Consider the following 23,129-nt stretch of genomic DNA (forward strand, 5'->3'; position numbering starts at 1 on the left):
ATCACTATTTTAATTATTTTAACAATCTACGCTATCTTAGGATGATTGCACAGTAATTAGAAAAATTATAGCATTGTAGTTCAGGAGAAGAACACTTTTAAACATCATCTGGGATTGTTTTTTTCTTTAACAATTCATGAACTTCACTATATATATATATACAAGATTTGATGTAACTATTGGTGCTCGAGATGAATTTTTAAGACACACCCCTTATTTTCACTGTTTTGTAATTATCTCCCTTTTAGAAATTTTTTCATATTTTCAGGCACGTAGCATCGGGGGGGGGGGGGGGGCGGCAGGGGGGGTTATTGAGCATTAAAGTTATTGAGAACAAAGAACTAAATATGATAAGAGTGAAATTTGGCCCCCATAATTCGCCATTTTTTTAAGTGCTTCGGGTACAATAAAATGTTAACTAATTTTTTAGAAGAGTTGATATAAAATATATTTTTCATCTATTTATTTGATTTATTTGCACTCACTGGCAGTATATGTAGTCAGACGTGACGCCATTTCCATAATTCAATCAAAATTAGCCAAAATTTTTCTTATCTATTTACGAATGAGAAATATAGAGCGCATGCTTGAACAAGGAAAATTTTTTTGTCACTTATTAGTCTTGGCTAGATACATCTCTGATTAAAATATTTTATTTGTTCAAGAATGTGCTCTATGTTTTCGGAAGGAAAAACTGCTTGAAAACAAGCTGTTTTACGCTAAAAATGGCGGGAAAAGGTTGTCTTTACAATGTCATAATTCTATATTGTGGGCACTTGAACCAAAATGAATATTATGTAAACACATCACATACATATCTGTACGAAGAAAACAAAGAATGATAATAAAATGATGATGTTCATTATAGGGGGTCATTTTTGGCCCATATCATATATAGTCCTTTAAACATTTTTAAGACACACTCCTTATTTCACTGTTTTGTAATTATCTCCCTTTTAAAAATCGTTCCGTGCTGTATTTCAAAAATTTAGAATTCCCTTCCCATAAAGATGCTTTGTACTAAGTTTATTTAAAATTGGCCCAGTGTTTCTAAAGAAGACGTTGAAAATGTGAAAAGTTTATGGATGGATGGGCGTATAATAGGTGATCATGCATGCAGAAATTCTCATTTGAACTTTAAGTTAATGTCAGCTAAAAACCCCAATCCACCCTTTAATTAATGGTAAGATTCACAGTCCAAATTAGAATACTTGTTGAAAACGAAGTCTTTTAAGAAAATAAACAACAACTTGTTAAACTTTTATGATTCTATTCATTTATTTTTTTTTTTTAAAGTTTCATAAAGACAGAATAAATTATTATGCACACTACCAAACCTGTCTGTGTACAGAGAATACTATAGTAAGACAATCAAATTATTGTTTGCTTTGTTTTCCTTTACACAAGTCCACAAGTTAATATTACATCATTGAGAAATACAAATATACAACAGTCAAAAAGAAGAAAAATCTTTGTAATTATGTTCATTGCACTTCACTGACTGTGCATCAGTCATCCGTTTGTCCGACTGTTTGTTTGTTGATAAGTCTCTCAATATGAGAATGTCCAGTGTCTGGTCACCACTCGTGGGGATACCTATTGCGGTCTCTAGGGCAGTGTTTACATTACGACTGTGGTAGATTGTATTTAACGTACGGAACTTCTACATCCTCTCCCTCCGTATCGTTACAGCACAGCTCCAGCACTAAAGCTTTTACGTGACTAGGAATCTTCTTCTTGGAGACTCTTTTCACTACTTCTGATAATCTGCAATTCAATACATCATTTTGATAAGAAAAAGAACGCATAGAAATGTTCATAAATGAAGTAAAAAGTAAGTCGATTTTTATACCATTGCTTGAGATATTATTGCATGTCAATTGATTACTCTGACACAAACCGTGAACTGTAGTATAATGAATTGAATGCTTGTTAAAATAGTTCAGTTTTCTAAACAAAATTTCTTAAACTAGTCTTGATACAAGAATACCCCCATCTACTCTGAGCTATAAACATCCAGTTTCACCAAAATCTCTACGAGTTCATTATTTTTGTCTTGAGAATATTTGTGTCTTGTTAACATTCTGCCATGAAATTGTTTACTATTCCGAGACCTGAATAATTCAGAACACAAAAACATGATTAACTTACGGTAGTCCCAGTCGCTCCTGTCGTTTGGCGGGGGGCATGAAGAATTAATACAACATGGACACGCCCTGTGATAACATGGTGATCTCCAGCTTGTATTCTTTCTACAAAGGTATACAGACATCATAATTATCAAGGTAACATCAAAGTGTCTGACCCAGAGTCACAGAGTCCAATACTATTTATGGACAGCTAACAAATGTTTAAAGAACGCTCATTTCTGGATATCTGGAATCAATTCCAGCTTTGACAGACAATCATGGGTCCATACATTTATCTAATAATAACAGACTAGTTTACCTGGAAATAATCTAAAAATTCCTGTAGCGTCATCTCTCCTTGAACTTCAAATCGGTCCCATAATGTGAAGTAAGTGTCATAATACTAAAATAATAAAGTACAAACATATACATACACATGCATTTGAGAAAGAGCACACAGAGGCATATCACAATTTTTAAAGTTCTGATTGAATTCATAACCTTGTTCTTGGGTGCTGCTATTGGTTCTGAGAAAGCAAAGAAGGGCAAGGCCAGATTTACAAATCCATTCTTGTAGCTTTCTAATTTATTATGTCCTTGTACAAGCTGTAAAAGAGAACTTTAATATTGTAAAAGTGGTAATAACCATACATCGAAAGACAAGTTTTACAACAAATGAATGCCGAAATATTTTTGATCAGGTGTGGATCCAGGATTTTTTCCAGGGGAGATGGTGGATTTACTTATCCCCCCCCCCCCCCAATAAAAGAAAATTTTACTAAATAAAATTTTTACATTTAACAAAATGCTCAAAAGTTAAAGCCGGGCCCCCTCCTTTTTATTATCAAATGTTTATTTTTTATATTTAGTCTCCCTCCAGATCTGAGCATGAATATCCTTGGAATTGTGTTCCCTTGGAAAATGACACAAACCTTTCCCTAGCTAACATAGCTCAAACAAAATCAAAATGAACAGGTACATGAACAATTTATGCCATAAAACATAACCTGCACTCAAAGCACAAGTGGCTATGATCCCTTCACGACCAGACTTACCTTGATGAGTTCTACGGCCACTAAGCCTGTGATGAGTGCTGTGGTGGTAGCAATGGCTGGGATGATCTTTCCAGCAATCAACTTACTCTGAAACATTGAATGAAAAACAAATTAGTTTTCTTTACATTTTGTTTTCGAAATTAGGCTGTTGTGCATATCATTCTTGATCATTTGATAAACAGCACATACATGTATCTTTCTTTAGTAAGTGGTATATAAAAATCTTAAGATCGGTCCAACCCCAAAATCCACATGCAACAAGACCCAATCAAAACAGCCTAATGATATGTACATGTATATATAGACTTAATACATTTGTCACATACAGTTGGATTCTTATATACGCTTCAGACATTTCATTAATGTCAAGTATCTAAAGAACTGACTACAATGTAACATGTACACTTTGCATTAACTGTGTGAATATATACATATGAATCAACCATATCAACTTTTAATTTATTAATTCCCCTCAGTATACCTTGTGTCGATCTGCTGGTGGAATGTCATAGTTCTCGGCTCTCAAATTGGAAGCAGCCACGATAAAGTCCATGTGGAAATTAGTATCATCATCTTTCTCAAACTCAATAGGAACTAATTTCATGGCCTTTACTTTCTCCACAGGGGGTAAATCCTTTTGTAGATTTTCCACAGCATCAACATCTGCATTTTGAAAAATAATTATACAATTTCTCCAAGCCTCTTTAAAATTCTTGAAAAAATATCCCTTCTATATATATAGTAAGCAAATGTGAAAAATTTGACCATGAACTAGATGAATGATCTTAAATTCGACCATTCATCTTTGACCTTGATGTTCAATTAAGACCTTTTTTTTTTTCTTTCAAAAGCATGCAAAGAGGAGATTTAAAAAAAATACACCCTTTTCTTACATCTCTGGGGGCATAAATGTTAAAAGATGTTGTCCATTATGTACAGTAAAACACAGTTATAATGAAACACCAGAGACGGGCGATTTTGCTTCGTTATAAGCGTAATTTGTCATATCCGTAAAGTTAACAACATGTAATATAGTCGCGGGGAGTGAAAATCACTTCGCTGTAAGTCTCAATTCATTATAAGTGTGTTCGCTATAACTGTGTTTTACTGTATTTGGGTTAAAATGACTGAAATAAATCTATTTCATCATAGAAACAATAGATCAAATCATTTTAAGCAATATCTTCTTTCTTTAAATTCCCAAAATACAGGCATGTTCGTGTAAATGTGGGGGAAAAATAAAAAAATTCCTTATCTATCACAAGGAGTTTGCAACACACACAACAGATTTTGTCAACAAACCTAGGTTTCCTTGGTTTCTTTCCATTTCAGCATCAGTCACTTCAATCTTTATCCCTGACCTAGGTTTAAACTCGGGCACTTTGACCTTTGACACCATATCACAGATAGCCTTTGGATCCCGGACTTGTTTGATGCCATACATTTGAACCCTGAGATTAGCTACAGACATAACATAGTCGAAATGGGTGGTCTGCAATAAAGAGGACAAAATAAGACAAAGATTATTTCCTGCAGAGAATCGAATTGCAGGGTAAACATTACTGACAATTCAATTAAGATACAAAATAATAGTTAGAGGAAGATCACAGACTGAACTTACATTATTTACATCAAACTCCAGTGGATGCGGACATCTTTTTGGACCAGACCAAAATGGAGCTCCGGAACTTGTGACCTGATCAAAAAAATCAACCAAACACAAGTTATTCTACCTTTCTATTATTTATGACAAAACTCTTAACACTATTCTATTAAGTTTGTAGAGGATTTGATAATAAATAAAATAACCATACATCATTATGTACTATACTTAATTTGTTTATTTTAGCTCTTAAAATTCACACAAAGCTTTCCTGTTATTAACATCAAGGTTACACAAACGCTCTCTAATGCCATTTCCACATGACATATCCTTAAGGTCAGACGACACGTTGCTCAATTTTAGATAACTTTTTCTAGGAATTTGTTAATGGTTTACAACTATTTTAACAAGCTTTCTTGCAAAAAATTAGGGTACCTTACCAGGCATTTCTGCAAAATACTAGAGTATGCAATTTTCTATATAATCTTCTTGAAAATACACTTGAATTGCTGATATAAAAATAAATACATCTACAGCACAGCAAAATTCACTATAATAGAACTATATCTCCGCCGGGGCGGGGCTTTGAACTCACGACCTTTAGAACCAGCTTCTGGCAGTGAGCGTCCACGGTTCTAACCACTCGACCATCTGGACATATAACCAATTATTAATAAATTTTGATCGTTTTTAAAGTAATTATAAAATTAAATTTTTTTATTGGAACTCTTTATTACGAGGAGATACAAAAAAGATTCTCGAGGAACGTGTCGTATGACCTTAAGATGACAATTTCAGGAACTTTTCTGCCCCCCTCCCATTCTTCAATTATGCTAATTTTTCCTAAGTTTTATTATGAAGGATTGTTATGCAATTTGGTTTCCATCAGATTATAAGCTGACAATGGATTTTCATAAGTGTACATGTACATGCATAAAGACAATTCAATAAAAAGAAATAGCTGTGTATAAATCACTATCAACAACACAGACCTGATCAGGAGGGAAGTTGAACAGAAGCTGACGAATGTTGTTATTATAGTTCTCCTGGAACAGATTCCTGGCAAAAGTCACGCAGTCCTGGAAACTGGTTGGTCTCTCGTCAACGATGGCCTTCTTAATTCCTTGTAGTGTCTCCACCTATATGTACACAAGGCAAACCAAACGTTAATCACACAAAAAAATACTACTATATTGGATATTTATTACAACATGGAGAAATTTCATTATGAATAGGGCGATTGATACCCTTTATGGAAGAAAAAAGGGCACAAATTCTTCAATGTATCCCCATTTTCTGTTGGAAGAAACTGAGATTATTTGCATATTCATGCAACATTGGCTTGTGCACATGAAGATAATTTTAATGTTCAATGGACGAAAATCACAAATGCCCCTGGTTTTGACTTACTGGCTGTGTGCCTGGGAGTTTGGCAGTCCTCTCCAGGAATTTAGGATCTGTGGCATATTGAAGGGCGCCCTCTACTGGCTGGATGAACAGTCCCTCAAACTGGTCTCTGGCCCACTGCAAAAACACAAATTATACCATATTAAAGGGATAATATATCTAAGAGTTTAACTAATAGGGCAGCAATTAAGCCATATTCTATGGAAATTTTTGAAAAAAGTATAGATTGGCCAAATTTGGTATATTGGTGTATATTATCCTGATGTGGTTCCCAACTTGAGTGACATCATCATTGCGAGTACTGTATGTACACTGCATTGAAAATATGTAATTACCGTTATTGTGAATTGACTCACAGAATTAATTGAAAGACCTTGTTTGAATAGCATTGCATTAGCAGCGGAACAATTTGTAGATTTTTGCATGTTTAGAAGGTTTTGATCTTTCACAACTTCATGCTTCAAAATATCAAATTTGTACATGCATTGTGGTAAATACACACATGAACATTCACTCTTTTAAAAAAAAAAATTATTACAAAAATAATGTAGTTTCAATTACATTGAGGAGCTTCATCAAGTTACAAAATAAAAAATAACCTTTTTAGTCTCATTTTCTCATAATTTTAGCACAACAAATTTTTTTTCTTCTAAAAAATCTCATATTTATAGGTTTTTCCTTTTATCAAGTTCTCTCAACCTTGAACTTAGCACTCTACACACAATCCTTAAGACTTCCAACAGAAACTTGACAGGTCTGGGGATCTCTACAGGAATTCCCTACCTGTAGTGTGTGTTCGATGGCGTTGGGGAAGTTCTTGAGGGTACAGATAGGAATGGATTTCTCGGGAGGGTCCTGTGAGGAGGAGTAAGACTCGGTCAGTTTGGGAATGACCACCTGTACGTTGCCCTTGGTGCCCAGGGTCCCTGATTCCAGCAGGGGCTTGTTGTAATACACACATCTCCTGTCCATGTACAATCCTGGGCAATAAAACAAGCCCATATTGATTATTATTCAATAGAACATACTATACTAAATTATGCATTATGCAGTTTTTATTAAATGTTCATAAGCATTTTAATATTTTTTCATATACACATGTACTGTTGATGCATGAATATTAAATCATCTAAATTTTTTTAAAATTCTTAAATCAACGGTGTTTGCTGAAATATTGCAGTACCAGGTGTTTGCTGAAATATTATCATACCATTTATGTTCTTTGCATACAATTTTGTTGAAAAAAAAATTTAAAACAAGTAACTCACTTGCATCCACATTGTCAAGGGCATTAGCCACACCATCCAGCTTCTCAAAGAAATCGTCAGTGTAGATGTTCTCTGTATCGGGCCCCACCCTGTTTTCCTGGGAGGTGATGTTTATGTAGGGATTCATGTGTTTGGCAGCACAGGCTGCTGTTGAGGATTTAGGTTTCTAAAACAAAATTTCGTGGATAAATAAAAGTATAATGAGCAATCTAATAGTAATACATCTCCTATTGGTATGGGCCTCAGGGGCTGAAAAATCCGATTGCCTGACACCCGTGGTTTTTCCGATTGGGCAAGTAAAAAATCGGTAGGGACTTGCCTGTGGGCAAGTGACTTTTTAAACTTTCGCATATGTACTGAAAATGAAAGTACCGTATTTTGCCGAACATAATACACACTTTTTTCTAGAAAATTCTTCATGATCTAAGGGTGTTAAAATTATTCACCACAATAGGATTTTGACGTGGGTTTTTTCCTTTATTTTTAACACCTCTGCGGCCTTAGTGAAATCATGGCCGTGAAGACGTGTGCGCTTGTGACCTATTATCTCGGACATTCACCTAAGGTGACAGAAATTATCAAAACATCCAAAACTGTTAATAAAATGTTTGTTTTTTTACCTTTAAAACAAATCCAACTAAATATCAACATGTTATGTGTTCATTTTTTAACAAACTCTCGAGAAAACCAAGAGGAAGAACTATATATTTTATGAAGAGTACTGAGTATTAAAAGTGGAAAAATTTAAAGTGAAGGGCAAAACCATCGTACGGTATGTGTATTGTTTATTTTTAATCACAATAAAGAATTTGGGTGGGCTAGTAGATATTGAGGTAGGGCAAGTAAATTTTGCCTTGCCACTTGCCCGAGGGCAAGTGCTTAAAAAATGTATTTGTCAGCCCCTGGGCCTCTTAAATGAAACTCCAACGATATCTTATTTTTAAGCTTATATTCATACTGTAAACAATCTCTCTCTCTCTCTCTCTCTCTCTCTCTCTCTCTCTCTCTCTCTCTCTCTCTCTCTGAGCATGTATATATACTGACCTGTACGTCCCAGGGCCTAAACAGGAACTGTCTGTTAAGGTTGGACTTCTCAATGATGTCCATGTCTGTCACATATATATGTCCATTTTTTCCTGCAGACAGACCCATCAAGGCCCAGTTCTTTAACATTTCACATCCAATGGCACCAGCTCCCACCTACAAAACAATTCTAACATTACTACACTTCAAATATCTTCATTCAAGCACTTCGAATACTTCATGTGTAAAAATCTTTAACAAAGTTACCAGTCTTATCATAAACTGTTTCCACATTGCTCAAAGATGTAACAATTGTAAATATACATTTACATTGTATGCATTCTATCAATAACTTATATCATATCATCCAATTACTGTAATCTGTTATTCAAAAGAAATCAACAGCACTTACCAAGAAATATTTGAGGTTTCCCATCTTCTCCTGGAAATCTGACCCAAACACAGCTACCTGTCCATCATATCGACTATTGGTCTGAAAGTCAAAAAAAATGTTTTGATTTTAAATCTGACAATAGATAAATACTTATAAAGTGACAATTTTGCATCAATTTGAGCTGTTTATTCTATGTTCAACTTCTTTGAACCATTGGCGTGCTAAATGGTTTACAGTAACTTACTGGTTTACACTTACTGTTAGAAATCACTGGTTTACATTACTAGTTACTGTTTTACAGTTACTCTCTAATTTACTAGTTACTGCATGTAATATTTGGTCTATGGTTACGACAGTTACATACTGGTTTACTAATTACTACAGTACCGATCAGACCCAACCTAACACCAGAGTAAACCCCAACTAAACCCTGGGTTTACTTTTTGAAAATTTGGGTCCACTCGGGGTTTACTTTGGGTTTACTCGAATTGCTTTTGGAGTCAACTATACGCACTGAAGTGTGAAACAAACTTGTATTTTATCTTATCATCCTACTGCCTGTAATTCCTGCCCTTTGTTAATTCTGAATACACATGTAGCGTCTGCTTTCAGGGTATTCTTCTGATCGGGGTTTACTCTGACTCTGTGTCCACTCTGGGTTTACTTGGGGTTTACTCTGGGTCCACTGTAGTAAACCCAGAGTAAACCCAGAAAGTAAACCCAGGGTTTAGTTGAGATTTACTTTCTGTTAGGTTGGGTCTGATCAGGCCTGAAAACAGCAAGATCAACTCATCTTATTACATCTCATTATCATCAGCATAAGACATTTTCATATGGGTTTAAACAGTCACATGACAAAGCAAATGGAATATCACATTCCAACGCTTAAAGAGCCTTAAAGGTTTTTCTGTAGAAGAGATGACAATTTCTGCGGATTGTACTGAAATATTTAATAGCTGCATGTAGACATGCCATGCCGGGGGGGGGGGGGTCCATATAGTTATATCTCCTCCATTATACGTTCAATTTATTATTTTTTCAATAAACTAAACTAATTCTTGATACATGTAAAACAATTTTAATAGAACATAGCTCCAATCAAATGCATATTAACAAGAAGAAAAAAAAGGTTTAATCATCATATGACATTTGACCTTACCTTCATGACCTCCTGAGCTGCCACCCCTCCCATAATGGCTGCCAATGGACACAAGTCTCCACGGCAGGTGTAAGCCATCTCTCTCATTACATTCTTGTCCAGCTCATCCGCTTTAGCTGGTGACTTCTCATTCAAGGCCTTCACAACTTTAAGGAATTCATCAGCATCAGCCTTAAAAAGAAGAGAGAAAAAAGCTTCAAAATCAAAATTTTACTGATTTGATCACTTTCTTAAACATCTAAGGTTTCTGTTCTATAAACAACAAGCAAATTTTTTTTAGGTTTGATAACTCACCCCCCAAAAAATTGGGACTTTGAACGTTTTAAGTTATTGTTTCTTAAAGAAAAAATTGGAATTTGGAAGTATAAAAGTATTGTTTCTATGAATATAATTAAAACTGACCTTGCATCGACTAATAATTGCGCATGCGTGGGATTGAAATGGACGTAAGAAAGATTTCAACTCTAAGTTATTTGAGTATTTAACGTGAATTTTGTATATGCAACCTCCATAGCAGATGGGAGTTACTTTTTTGAAGTTTCTGGATACCATTGATGTGTTGAATATCGAGGACTGGAGACGCTAGATACTAGTATTCGGGGCACAAAGGATGGAGACGAGGGTGCCACACATATGGAGGGATAGGATGACGTGGAGAATGTTAGAAACTCAACCCAACATCACTGTGAAAGACTGAAAATCATTTGTTGGAACATCAATGGTGGGTTCTCGACAAAAATTAATGACCAATGTTTTCAAAATTTCTTATTAACCTATGACATTGTTCTATTAACTGAATGTTGGGTGCAAAAGGACTTAGATGTCAATTTGGATAAGTTTGACACTTACATTTTCCCGAGACTTAAGAGCAGAAGCACGCAAGGGGGTGGAATTGTTGTTTTGATTCGTAAAAAATTTCATAATTTTATATCGGTTGTAAAAAATCAGCATGATACTGTTATCTGGCTAAAGATTCAGAATCTTCTGAAAAATATTGACAAAGACTTATACGTAGGTTGTGCTTATATCCCACCAAGCAATTCCACGTTTTACCGTCTGTATGATTGTGACTTGTTCAGTGATCTGGAAACTCAAATATCCACATTCCAAAACGAAGGAAAAGTTATGTTATTAGGTGATCTGAATGCACGGACTTCAAATAGAGAAGACTTTATAGTGAATGATGTGATGCATAAAAGCAACTTAAATTATATGGAAACCATTGGTTATGAAATGGACTCTGATTTACCGTCCCGGGTTAACCCAGACAATAATATAAACGATAATGGTACAAAATTATTAACAATGTGTAAATCATCGGGGATTAGGATACTGAATGGTCGGCATAAAGACAAAATGTACAGGGACTTTACATTTATGGGGTCCAGGGGACTTAGTGTAGTGGACTACTGTGTCTCAACGCCAGATATTTTCGGCTTGATTGAAAAATTTCAGGTTGCGAATTTTACAACGTATTCTGATCACGCTCCGCTACACTTACAGATCTTGACCTGTCCTGTTGTTACCGAACCAAAAGGAGAAAACAATGTTGCAGATAATAGCTTTAAACCAACAAAATCATGTAAATGGAAACCAGAGTGTCTGGATGAAGCGCGAACTGCACTAGCTACATGTTACGAAACTTTAATGTCAGCCACAAAGACACCTACACACGAGACTCAGGATTCTATTGACTCGTCTGTCGACCTATTTACAACACAGATAACAAAAGCCATGATGCCTTTATTTGAAGTCGAACACTCTTTGAAACCACCTTACCGTAAAAAAACTTACTCAAGCAGAACGCCAATTGATAAACCATGGGTTACTCCACAATTAAAAGAAAAATACAACAAATACAGATATTATCTTAACTTGTTCAACCGGGATAAAGGGAGCGGTAATCACAGCAATCTGATGCAGTCAAAGAAAGAATATAAAACCCTTGCTGCTAAACTGAAGCGACAGTACATGCGTGCCGAGGGAAACATGCTTAATCAAATTCGTAGACAAAATCCCAAGTTATTTTATAAATATTTCCAAAATAAGAAATCTCATAAATCGGATGTCGACTCAAGTACATTTTTTAACCATTTTAAAGAGTTATCGTTAAATCGAAACGTGATGACGACGGCAACGGAAAACGTTAGGAGTGATAATTCGGCTGTGTTTGAAGAACTTGACCAGGAAATAACAGAGAAGGAAATAGAGACGGCAATATCAAACCTTAAAAGAGACAAAAGCCATGGAACAGACTTGCTAATTAATGAATATTTCATTGAATTTAAACACAACCTCCTCCCTATTGTGCACAATTTATTAAATAGAATTTTACAATCTGGTATTTTTCCTAAAATGTGGGCAAAATCAGTAATTGTTCCAGTTTTTAAGAAAGGTGACTCGACAGATCCAAATAATTATAGGGGTATAAGCCTAATAAGCTGTTTTTGTAAACTTTTTACTTCAATTTTAAATAACAGGCTTATAAATTGGGCTAATGAATACAATGTTATTACAGACGCTCAATTCGGGTTTCAACCCAACATAGGAACTGCAGAGGCTATTTTTTGTTTGTCTTCAATCATTAATATGTCTCTACGAAATAAAAAAAGATTATATTGCTGTTTTATCGACTTCAAAAAAGCATTTGATACTGTAGAGCGTCTTAAACTTTGGCAAAAACTTGATATGTATGGTATCAGAGGAAAGTTATTAAATGTTATACGTTCTATGTATGAAAATATGAAATCATGTATTAAGACACCAAGAATGTTATCTGATGTTTTTGAAAACTCACTTGGTCTTCTTCAAGGGGAGGTATTGTCCCCCATTCTTTTCTCATTTTATGTTAATGATTTAGAAATGGAGTTCATTAAGAATGGTAATGTCCCTTTGCAAGTACAAGAGTTAAATCTTTTTACGTTAATGTATGCTGATGACATGGTGTGTTTTGCAGAATCTGTATATGAACTTCAACTATTGTTGAACACGTTATATGATTACACTTTAAAATGGGACTTGGCCATTAATACAGATAAAACAAAAGTTGTAGTATTTAGAAATGGAGGTAAAATCCATGAAAACGAAAAATGGCATATACATACTGACCATATAGAAGTTGTAGATAAATTTATGTACCTTGGTGTTTTATTGAACTATAATGGGAATTTTAATGTAACACAAAAACAATTAGCCAGTCAAGGTAGAAAAGCAATGTTCTGTCTAAGATCTAAGGTTAGGCAATTGAATTTAAATGTGGAAACTATGTTCTCTCTTTTTGACACTTATGTAAGTAGTATATTGAATTACGGATGTGAAGTCTGGGGAAACCACAGTGCGGGTGACATTGAGAAAATACATTTAGAATTTATAAAAAATGTTCTGTGTGTTAGAAAAAATACAAATACGTCTATGGTGTATTTTGAAACTGGCAGGTTGCCTTTGAAGATTGTACGCTATTTTCGGATTTTTAAGTTTTGGTTTAAATTATTACAAAGTAAAAATTGCATTTTGAGGTCATGTTATGATAAAATGTTAGAAGAGTGTGAACACAAATTGAAAAATGTATCAAACTGGGTGTCAAATATCAAAGACAAATTGTTTGAAATTGGTTTAGTCTACATCTGGGCTGACCAACACAAAATATGTTATAAAAGCCATTTTTTAATTATTAAGCAAAGAATAATTGATACTTTTGTACAAACTCTTTTTGCAGATATGAATAGTTCATCTAGATGTATGTTATATAAAAATATTATTGACCATTTTTCACTGCAATATTATTTGGTGAAACCCATTCCTTGTATTTACAAAAAACAACTCAGTAAAATCAGAATGTCTTCACATAATTTATCCATAGAAAGTGGACGCCACAGAAATATTGTGCGAAATAACAGAATATGTGAATTTTGTAGATCCGACATTGAAGATGAATATCACTTTGTCTTAATATGTCCACGATACCAGCAATTAAGAGCCAAATATATAAAAAATTACTATTGGAAAAAACCATCAATGTATAAATTTATACAGCTATTATGTGTAAACAATGTTAGAGAACTCTGTAACTTAGGAAAATTCTTGCATCATGCCTTCAAACTACATGTTGACTAATATACTATTTTTAAAACAATTGTAATTAAATTGATGTGTTGAATTGACATTCTCCAATGTTATCATCACTGTATTACATATTTATTGCTATTACCATTTGTTAGAAAATCCATGCAATGTGCTGCACATATTATTTATAAAAATTTCATATGCAATAAGATGTATGTCTTACGCAATAAAGAAAGTTGAAGTTGACTACAAGGCAGCTGTCCTTTCTGTTACTGGAATTCATACAGAGCCTGGAAACCAATGTGTAACTGACCGGGGCGGTCAAACTTAGCAAAGTCTGTCATGAGGAACTCAGGGGCATCCATAGCAGCCTTGATGGATTTCTGAAAGCACAAAGAAATTAAAATCAGTAATGAGTTGTAAGGTAGGCAATTTTTTTTTATTCAATTCCATAGTTACAACAATGAACCCTAATTTTGAAACAACATAAATAAAAATCAATAGGAAAAAGCTGGAAGAAAATAAACCGACACAATACAGTCAAACTTTGTTATCTCAAACTAGATGGGACTATTTGAAAACTTTGAGATATCTGAGTATTCGAAATATCAAGGGCAAAACACTTAAAAAATAAGAGGCTAGAACTTAAAAATCACTTCAACATATCCATTGTATTTGAGATATCGCTGTGTTCGAGATATTGAAGTTCAACTGTATAAAGTTGTATAAACTTACAAAGTGAATCGTTTTATGCGTCTTGACTTGGGAAATTACTCCCCCTCGTTCATAGTTGAAAAATTTGGTTGTATCTCCAATGCTAAACGTGTACGGTCCTGCAATTAACAAAGCGTTTATCAGATAACAACAACAACAAAAACACAACAAAACGTTTCTATAATACGTACATGTATCTTCTTTTTTTACAGTATCTCCAAATATCAAATTGGTACAGCCCAAAAGTAAATCAAAAACTGTTCTTTTTAACATACAAGTGTACATATAGGTGAAGTAAGAAATCCATATATTCTAAAGTAAATTGATTCAAATGTTCCAAAGGAAATAGACTGAGGGAGAATTACCTAGCACTTTGATTTTGATTGGTTTACACCCATTGAGCTCAGTCATTCCTTGTACTTCAGCGAAAGTGACGTGATCCCCGTCTTCGTATCCATGGCGGGCTTCGTACAAACAAGTGACCACGCCCTCTTTATCCTAAAAATAGATCAAATTGTTTAGCCCTCATCATTTGAACACTTTTGTTTATTTTTTTTTTTCATCTTAACATAATAGAGGCTGTGAATTTAATTTTTTTTTATTTCTTTCTCTCCCGACACCATGAGAAAAAAAAAATCAAGTTTGAATAAGGAACAATCAATTTTAACTTTAATCATTTTTAACTTATTTAGTGTTTCACAATCACCCTGACCAGAATGTCTTTTACTGTACAGTATGTTAAACCCTGCACCACCAGTCAGGATTCAGTTATTTTTTTTAATCTGTCTGGGTCTGCCTTACCTTAGTGATGGATGCCACCATGTTTGAGATGGGCTCCTCCCCATCCACATCATTCATCACGAAATTATCTCCAAAGTCGCAAAACAGCTCCCTGCCAAAAACCAAAACCCCCACATTAACATTACTATAATCAGACATTGTCAATGAGCCTCAGTTCTAGTTTCTATAGCGACAGGTCACTATGACTGATAAGGAACAACCAACAAGGAGCTTCATACACCAATGGTATTCATTATTTGCCTGAATTTTCATCACATACAGAATGCCTTTTTAAAATCATGGAAATTTTTACTATGGAAAACCTGACAATTCGCTTGGAAGCTTGCAGAAAATAAGGTTAACCCTCATAAATAAGGCAAACCATTTCATTCAATAAACGAATATCAGCTTAAGTCCAACAAAATTAAAACTTACACAAACAGTCCTCTGGAATCAACAGAAATGAATTTAATGTTGTTCTTGTGGCAGATCTCTCCAATTCGGATTTTCTCCTCCAAATTTGAGTTAGTCAGGACAACTACCTACAAATGAAATCATAAAGACTAGTAAATTATTTCAAGCTAAAAATAATTGAGTCATTAAAATATATATTCAATTCACATCTTAATAAAAACAATTAAGAAATTCAAAGAAATTTTACGGAAAATGGTTTCTAAAACAGCATTTAAATAAATACTAGAGGTACTGTGAGCAAGCTCACAATTGATACCCCCTGCTAAGAAAAAAAATCATAACGCGTGTATTTTTGCTATTATAGAAAATATTGGATGAATCTATTTCACTGTCCATTTTCTATAAATAACAACTGCTCTATTTTTGAAAACTGTTATTGCTAATAGGAGTAAACAAACCAATTTCTGTCCTTTAATTCCATTTAAATTTAAGTTAACTGTTGATGCATGAGGACAGTTGCATCCTTCCGTTAACAACCATGACTCGAATAAAACGAAATCCACATGTCAAGTATTCACTTTTGAGAAGTGGACAGGCATAGCCTGCAAGTAATCTATTATTTTACACTCGCAAAAATAAAATCTGAAAACAAAAAAACATTTATTGTGGAACACATGTGGAAAGTTTGACTGAATTCTGTAGCTACATCAAAAAGTTATGAGCGATTATTAAAACCATGGTGCTCGCGGTGGCCTCTGATTTATGAAAATATGTTTAAAGTTATACTGTATGCAATTTCACGGCGTGTTAATTTTGAATGATTTTCTTGGTTCTAGTTTGTGCAAATATACATGTTTATTCACAAGACAAAGCAAACTTGTTTATATCATGACCACCCGAGAATATATACATGTACAAGTTTAGGAAACCCTGCCATTTGGGGGAGGGGTTGAAAAACTGCCGTTATATTATTCAATTTTAAAGAATTGGCGTGCATTTTCATATAAATTAGCATTGTCAGGTTCTAATAAAACTAATGCGGGTGCTGAATCATAGCTAAATTCATACTTCACTTTAATATTGGCAATTTAATATTATTAGAGATAATAAATCTATTGAGAAGGTGCATATTGTCAAACCATAACATGGAAATGGGATGAAAGGGTAGCGTGCACATGTCTACAACGTATATACATATATATGACATTCAAAATGAACAAATTTAAAAACAAAACCTATGTAACAGAGGAAAACAATTAAAACTCAGAAAATATCAAGACATAAAATTTAAAATAACACTGGCAAGCAATTATTATTTACTGATTTATGCATCAAATTTTCTTCAAGCATAATGGTTGGTAATAATTGCATTAAAAATGTATTTACTAAACATTTCATCAATCACTTTCCTTTTTCATTTCATGCGAGTGGTTTCAGTGAAAGTTGGTTAATACAGAGTAACCTTGATCAGGAGAGGTACCAGCCACAAAGGCTCATTGTTGGTGATTTCTAATCTACACACATCGATAGAACGCCATAACAACTCCACTTTATGACTTAAAACACATCATAACAATTTTCCTTCATCCACTTCTCTTCGCAAGCCAATCTGATTAAAATATCAGCTGTTCTGATACATAATAACATATATTAAGTGAATGTCAAAAATATACAAAGTCAATAAATGAAAAAAAGATGAATGAATATATATATATATAAATAAATGAATAAATTAATTAATTAATAAGTAAAATAGAGCAGTTAATAAACTATAATATATAATTATATATATATACAAATATATAATTACATACAATAAGTCAATGTCAGGAAATAAAGTCAATAAATAAACAAACAAATGAATGAATAAATAAATAAATAAATATATAAGTTAATTAATACAAAGAAGTTAAAGTTAATGACACGCCTCATTAATGGAAGAAATTAGAGACATGGTGCGGTAGTAGGTTGTTGATCTTTTACTACCGGTAACTTAAAATTAAGGAGTTGAAAGGCCCACGCATCACCGTAGTCCAATGTAACACTCGTTTTCTCGTCCAGTGTATGGTTAAGAATAGTTTATTTTGTCTGTAAGGCCGCTGAGTTCGCAACAAATATAAATGTTGAAAAAGTGTGAGATGTCTGTCCATCAATTATTGCGAATCGAGCAAGTCCCTGTACAGGAGCAAGTAATGTGAGCAGCGTCGTGTCACCTGTCTTGATGACAGGTAGTGATATTTACCTCTGTCTGTTATACCATGTTTTGAGGGATCATTTTTTTTCAATTAATATAAAAAGTTTTCTTTATATATCAAAGTTTTCTCTTTGAATATATATATACACATACAAAGGGTGAGGATATTGTGTATTGGAAAGATGAGGGACTGGAGGGGATATACTAAGATTACGATTTCATATTGGCAATTAAATGAGAGAGAGAGAGACAGATGTCATTTTAGTATTCAATAAATAATTATCACAATGCACCAAAGAAATCAAGATAACAGTAAAATTTAATGCCTGCACAATGCAGATTTTCCATTGTAATGTAGAATAATGACCCCACGGTCATTATTCTACGTAGAAAAATGACCCTTTTGCCTGAAGAATAAGTGTCATAAAAATGAGCACACTCTCTACATGAAGAAAAGTGACCCCTGTACAGTAGAATAATGACCCCTTTATAGATTAAAGTTTTTCAGTATATTTTTTTAATTTTTTATGTCTTGAGATAGTTTTTACAATATTGTAAATTTTAATGCAGTTTACAGAAAGTAACAGAAATTATAATTAAAACAGTCATTGTGCTTATTAACAATTCTTAGCTGATATATTCACTCTAGACACTCTACAGAACCATGATTCCAAATTTGGAAAAATTTCAATGCATAATTATGGATTTTGCAGCATTGATACACATGCATGAAATCTGAAGAAACAGTCAAGTCATAATTTACCTAAACAACATATAGCTCATTGGCACACTATGTTCCTCAAACAGAATAAATTAAGGAAACTTTAATCTCACGGATTAAAATACATGTAAAACATAAACAATTAATATTTTACCAAATATATTTTGTTTATATTCAAATGAAAAAGCTCAATTATGTCTGATTTTATAAAATATTTGTCATAAAAATCACAAGTTTTTCTTTAATTACAAAAAAGAATTGTTTTCAAATACCACAAAAAAGGTAAAATAGAAAAGTATAAGGAATTTCCCTATCCATCAAGGTATTACATGTAGGTATTGGTTTATAAAAAATAAAGTTATATGACTCTATAATGTGAGGCCCTCAATTCAGTTTTTGCTCCATTTTGATGCTAGCTTGAGATTACCTCACCTATATGACATCATATTGATGAGTTGTTTTTACTCACATAAGTGTAATATTTGCTGAACTTTTATTTAAGCCTAATTTCGGAACAAATACACAATGACTTAACTCATTAAATATATGTCATAGGGAAAAGAAACTTGCTTATAAGGAGTTTTTCTTTTTACTCTTGCAATTTGGTTACCATGGTAACAAATTTAACAAAATTTATCAAAAGACATATCCTGCGGAAGAGAGTTCAAAACTCAGAGGAGCAAAAAATACCCAGTAAGTCTGTGAAATATGTATAATCAATATAAAGTTTTTCAGTATCTAATACTCTAAATTATCTGCATGTAAAATATTGGCCAGCTAGGGTATACATTTTTAAAGGTTCCTTCCTTTAAACTTGGACAATGTAGTTACGAAAATGAATTTTACTTACATCAAGTGTGGTTCATTGATGTGTTTTATTCTTTGAAGATTAGTTCCATTTCAATTTACATGTTATCTAAAATGAAATGTTTTGAATTTAATTCTACATGTATCAAACACTATCCCCAACATTTGCAATTCCATGTCAAAAGCAGCCATATGTTTAAAACTGAGAGAGAGAGAGAGAGAGAGAGAGAGAGAGAGAGAGAGAACAGATAGGCAACAATAACTACATTTTCATGCACAACACATCTGTACAGCCTAATAACAAACACCCCCCCCCCCCAAACCAACATTCAATATCAACTGGAACCCCCATCCCAACATATTGATCTATTTTGTCAATAGTATTAATAAACTAGATACGATCTCGTTACGAGTAACGAGTAGGTCTTCCGTTCAATTTTTAAACGATACGATTAAAAAATCAATGGAATTTCAGAATCCCCCCTCCCTCAACCACTCCCTGATAATGTATACGATTGTCAATATCCTTTAAAAAGCGTAACAAAGTGTTTTGCTTTTTCACATACAACACATTACAGATTTAAGATTTTAGTCCCCTCAAATCCCTAATTACGTCATCAATGGGTGCTGCAATGAGTTTCATAAACTGATATTGTTACGATCAACAACTTTGTTTCTATAACAAATAACAAAATCTTGATCGTTTTGAAGGAATATTTAAAAGACATTTACGAGTGTATTGGCCCCTAATTTAAGGGGCCAGCCTCTTTTTTTGAGTTCATTCAAAAGGTCTCACGAATACTATCATTTTTTGATAGTCTTATCTATCTTACACAACTTCAAACTGTTGTTCATTTTTGAGATACAAATGATTTTAATATTTTAGGGGCCAGCCCTCTAGATCCTTAATGGGGACATACATTGGTCTTTTAATTAGTGGAATCGATTAGAATCATCAATGCAAACATTTTCTCTTCTACAATGTCTTTCAAAATATGTCTCCTTCTCTAGATATATTGCGTCAAAGTTTAAGTTCTTTGTTCCCTAAAAATCCCTAATTACGTAATAAATGGGCGTGGCAATCATTTTTTCTTATATATATTGATACTATCAACAACTTTGCTTCTATAATGCATTACAAAATCTTTATCATTTTTAAGTTATTCGTTATAGAGTTTACGAGTGTCTTGGCCCCTAATTAAAAGGGCCAGTCCTTTTTTCTTGATTTCGTTGGAATGAACGTCTGATTATCTACTACTTTTTTATATATGTCTGAACAAAATATCAACTGATAAAGAGATACAGATTAAAACGTATGAAAATTTTGAATGAAAATTCGTACCCAATTTTCGTGCCTAGGTGAGCTCCAAGAAATAGCGCCACTGGCGTAAAACAACATAATAGTGCACAACTTCAAACTATAGACTACCTATCCTGAAAATTTCATAGTCATATCTTTGATAGTTTCTGAGATCAGCTCTGCACAAAATAGGTCGTAAAAATGTACAAAGCGGCCGATAAAGCGGTACCGGAAGTGACGACAGGAAGAATCTCAAAAACGTATGAAGTTTACATTAAGTGTCATCTTCTGTGAAAAAATGGTCGAAATCGGTCGAATAGTTTTTGAGAAATCGCGTGCACAAAATTTGTGAAAAAAAAATAAGAAGAAGAAGAAATCGTACGAAAACTATAAGGTCTTCCGTTGGAAACGGAAGACCTTAATAAATATTATACTATAGTAAATATCTCAGTTCTTAAAATGATTACCGATAATTTCTTTCAATTTTGATTATGATAAACAAAGATAGGTTTTGTGGATTAAGAACTAACCAACATGGTAGGCTTCTACATGTTAAAGAGTGCATACCTACATCTTCGGTATATAGTCATGTCTTATGCACGACAAATTAATTTACTCAAATTTAATGCAAATCTATCATCATAAATATAGAATTGGAACCTACCGGGCACTTATACAATTCCCTTACGATGCAAACTAATCTTAGATAGCTGGAAACTGCTAGAATGAAGTATTTTTCCTCGACGGAAACTTTCTACTTCTCTACTTTCACTTTTGCTGGTTTGAAATGATCGCATTAAAAACCCGAAGTGATATTTTTGGTCTCAAAATTTATAAAAATGTCTTCTAAACTCATATATAATTAAAAACACACATGCATCTTCATTGTTTTAATGTAAAAACTCAAAATAATTTACATTCAAGTTAAAATCACTATTTCTTTAATTTAAATTGTTTTTTTTTAAATCCGGGGGGGGGTGTTGTGATGGATATTTTCCTAGAAGATGTGTTATTAAAATGATTTAAACTTGTTGATGAACTTATTGGAAATTTAGTTTGTTCACATAAATGAGAAGATGTACAAAAGAAAAAAGCACGTTTATCATAACCCCCACGACCTATAGACTGACCCCACAAGGGGCATACTTTGCAGAATATAAAACCAACATGTAAAGGGATTTTACGGTGTTATTATCACGAAGCCGATAACGGGTAAAGTAAATCGTAATCTAACAGACTGGTAAATAAGGAGTTCACCATCTTAAGTATGTCAAGTTTTATTCAAATATATCAAGAAATAAGGAAACACGAAAAGAAAACGTAAACTTTTAGCCGATAACTGGTACAGTGCCAGTATACAGTGATTTATTTACAATTTCGGCGTTTATATGAACAGACTAGAGTGAAAATTCAAGTAATTTCAAATTCGTATCTTGGATACGGGGTAACCAATTTCTATTCTTGCTTACAGCGGGGGTCATTTTTACGGGAGTCATTTTTCTTCGTGTTTAACATGAAGAAAAATAACCCCTGGGTCATTTTTCTTCAGAAAATACAATTATTCCTCAGCAAGGGGGGGGGGGGGGTCATTATTCTACGTCAAAAATGACCCCCGGTCATTATATATTCTACGGGGGTCATTATTCTTCATTACACCGGCCGGGGAGGGGGGGTGGGGGCACACGACGTGCAAATTGTTGAACTAAAAATCATTGTAAATAAAGTTTATATTTTATCATTTCTTCGGAAACGACACTATTTCAAAGATTGTGTAATCCATCCCATAGAAACGTAAAACTTGGAAAACTACCGGAACCACATGTAGGTAATAGAGGCAATAAATTCCTCATCGGAAATATTTTTATTTCTTCCAGTAATTCCCACTCTTTAATTTTTTCCTTGATATTCGTTTTTAAAAATAACACAAAATTTATAATCCGTCAACAATATTTTACATTTGATAAATGACAACAAAAATATTATTCCTTTTGTATCGTATATTTAGGTTGTGATAGTGTACAGTATGTAAACTGTACTGTGTATAAATGTTCAGATCCCAAACAGATAAACATTGCGCTCAGTGTCTACGCACGTCATGT

General features: G+C 33.6%; 1 protein-coding gene across 1 annotated transcript; it reads right to left on the reverse strand.

Annotated features, from left to right (window-relative positions):
• Nucleotides 1-1,311: 1,311 nt before the first annotated feature.
• Nucleotides 1,312-16,561, reverse strand: LOC105323715 (ubiquitin-like modifier-activating enzyme 1). The gene is given in 21 exon segments (XM_066083311.1): nt 1,312-1,767; nt 2,152-2,252; nt 2,449-2,532; nt 2,631-2,735; nt 3,185-3,271; nt 3,666-3,847; nt 4,487-4,676; nt 4,806-4,880; nt 5,780-5,926; nt 6,198-6,311; nt 6,978-7,174; nt 7,463-7,628; nt 8,507-8,662; nt 8,898-8,978; nt 10,039-10,232; nt 14,351-14,483; nt 14,836-14,933; nt 15,180-15,312; nt 15,616-15,706; nt 16,030-16,136; nt 16,467-16,561. Coding segments are annotated over 19 exon segments (2,442 nt in total). The 5' UTR covers nt 15,673-15,706; nt 16,030-16,136; nt 16,467-16,561; the 3' UTR covers nt 1,312-1,625.
• Nucleotides 16,562-23,129: the final 6,568 nt, after the last annotated feature.

Source organism: Magallana gigas, chromosome 4 (assembly GCF_963853765.1).
Source record: "Magallana gigas chromosome 4, xbMagGiga1.1, whole genome shotgun sequence".
Lineage (NCBI taxonomy): Eukaryota > Metazoa > Mollusca > Bivalvia > Ostreida > Ostreidae > Magallana > Magallana gigas.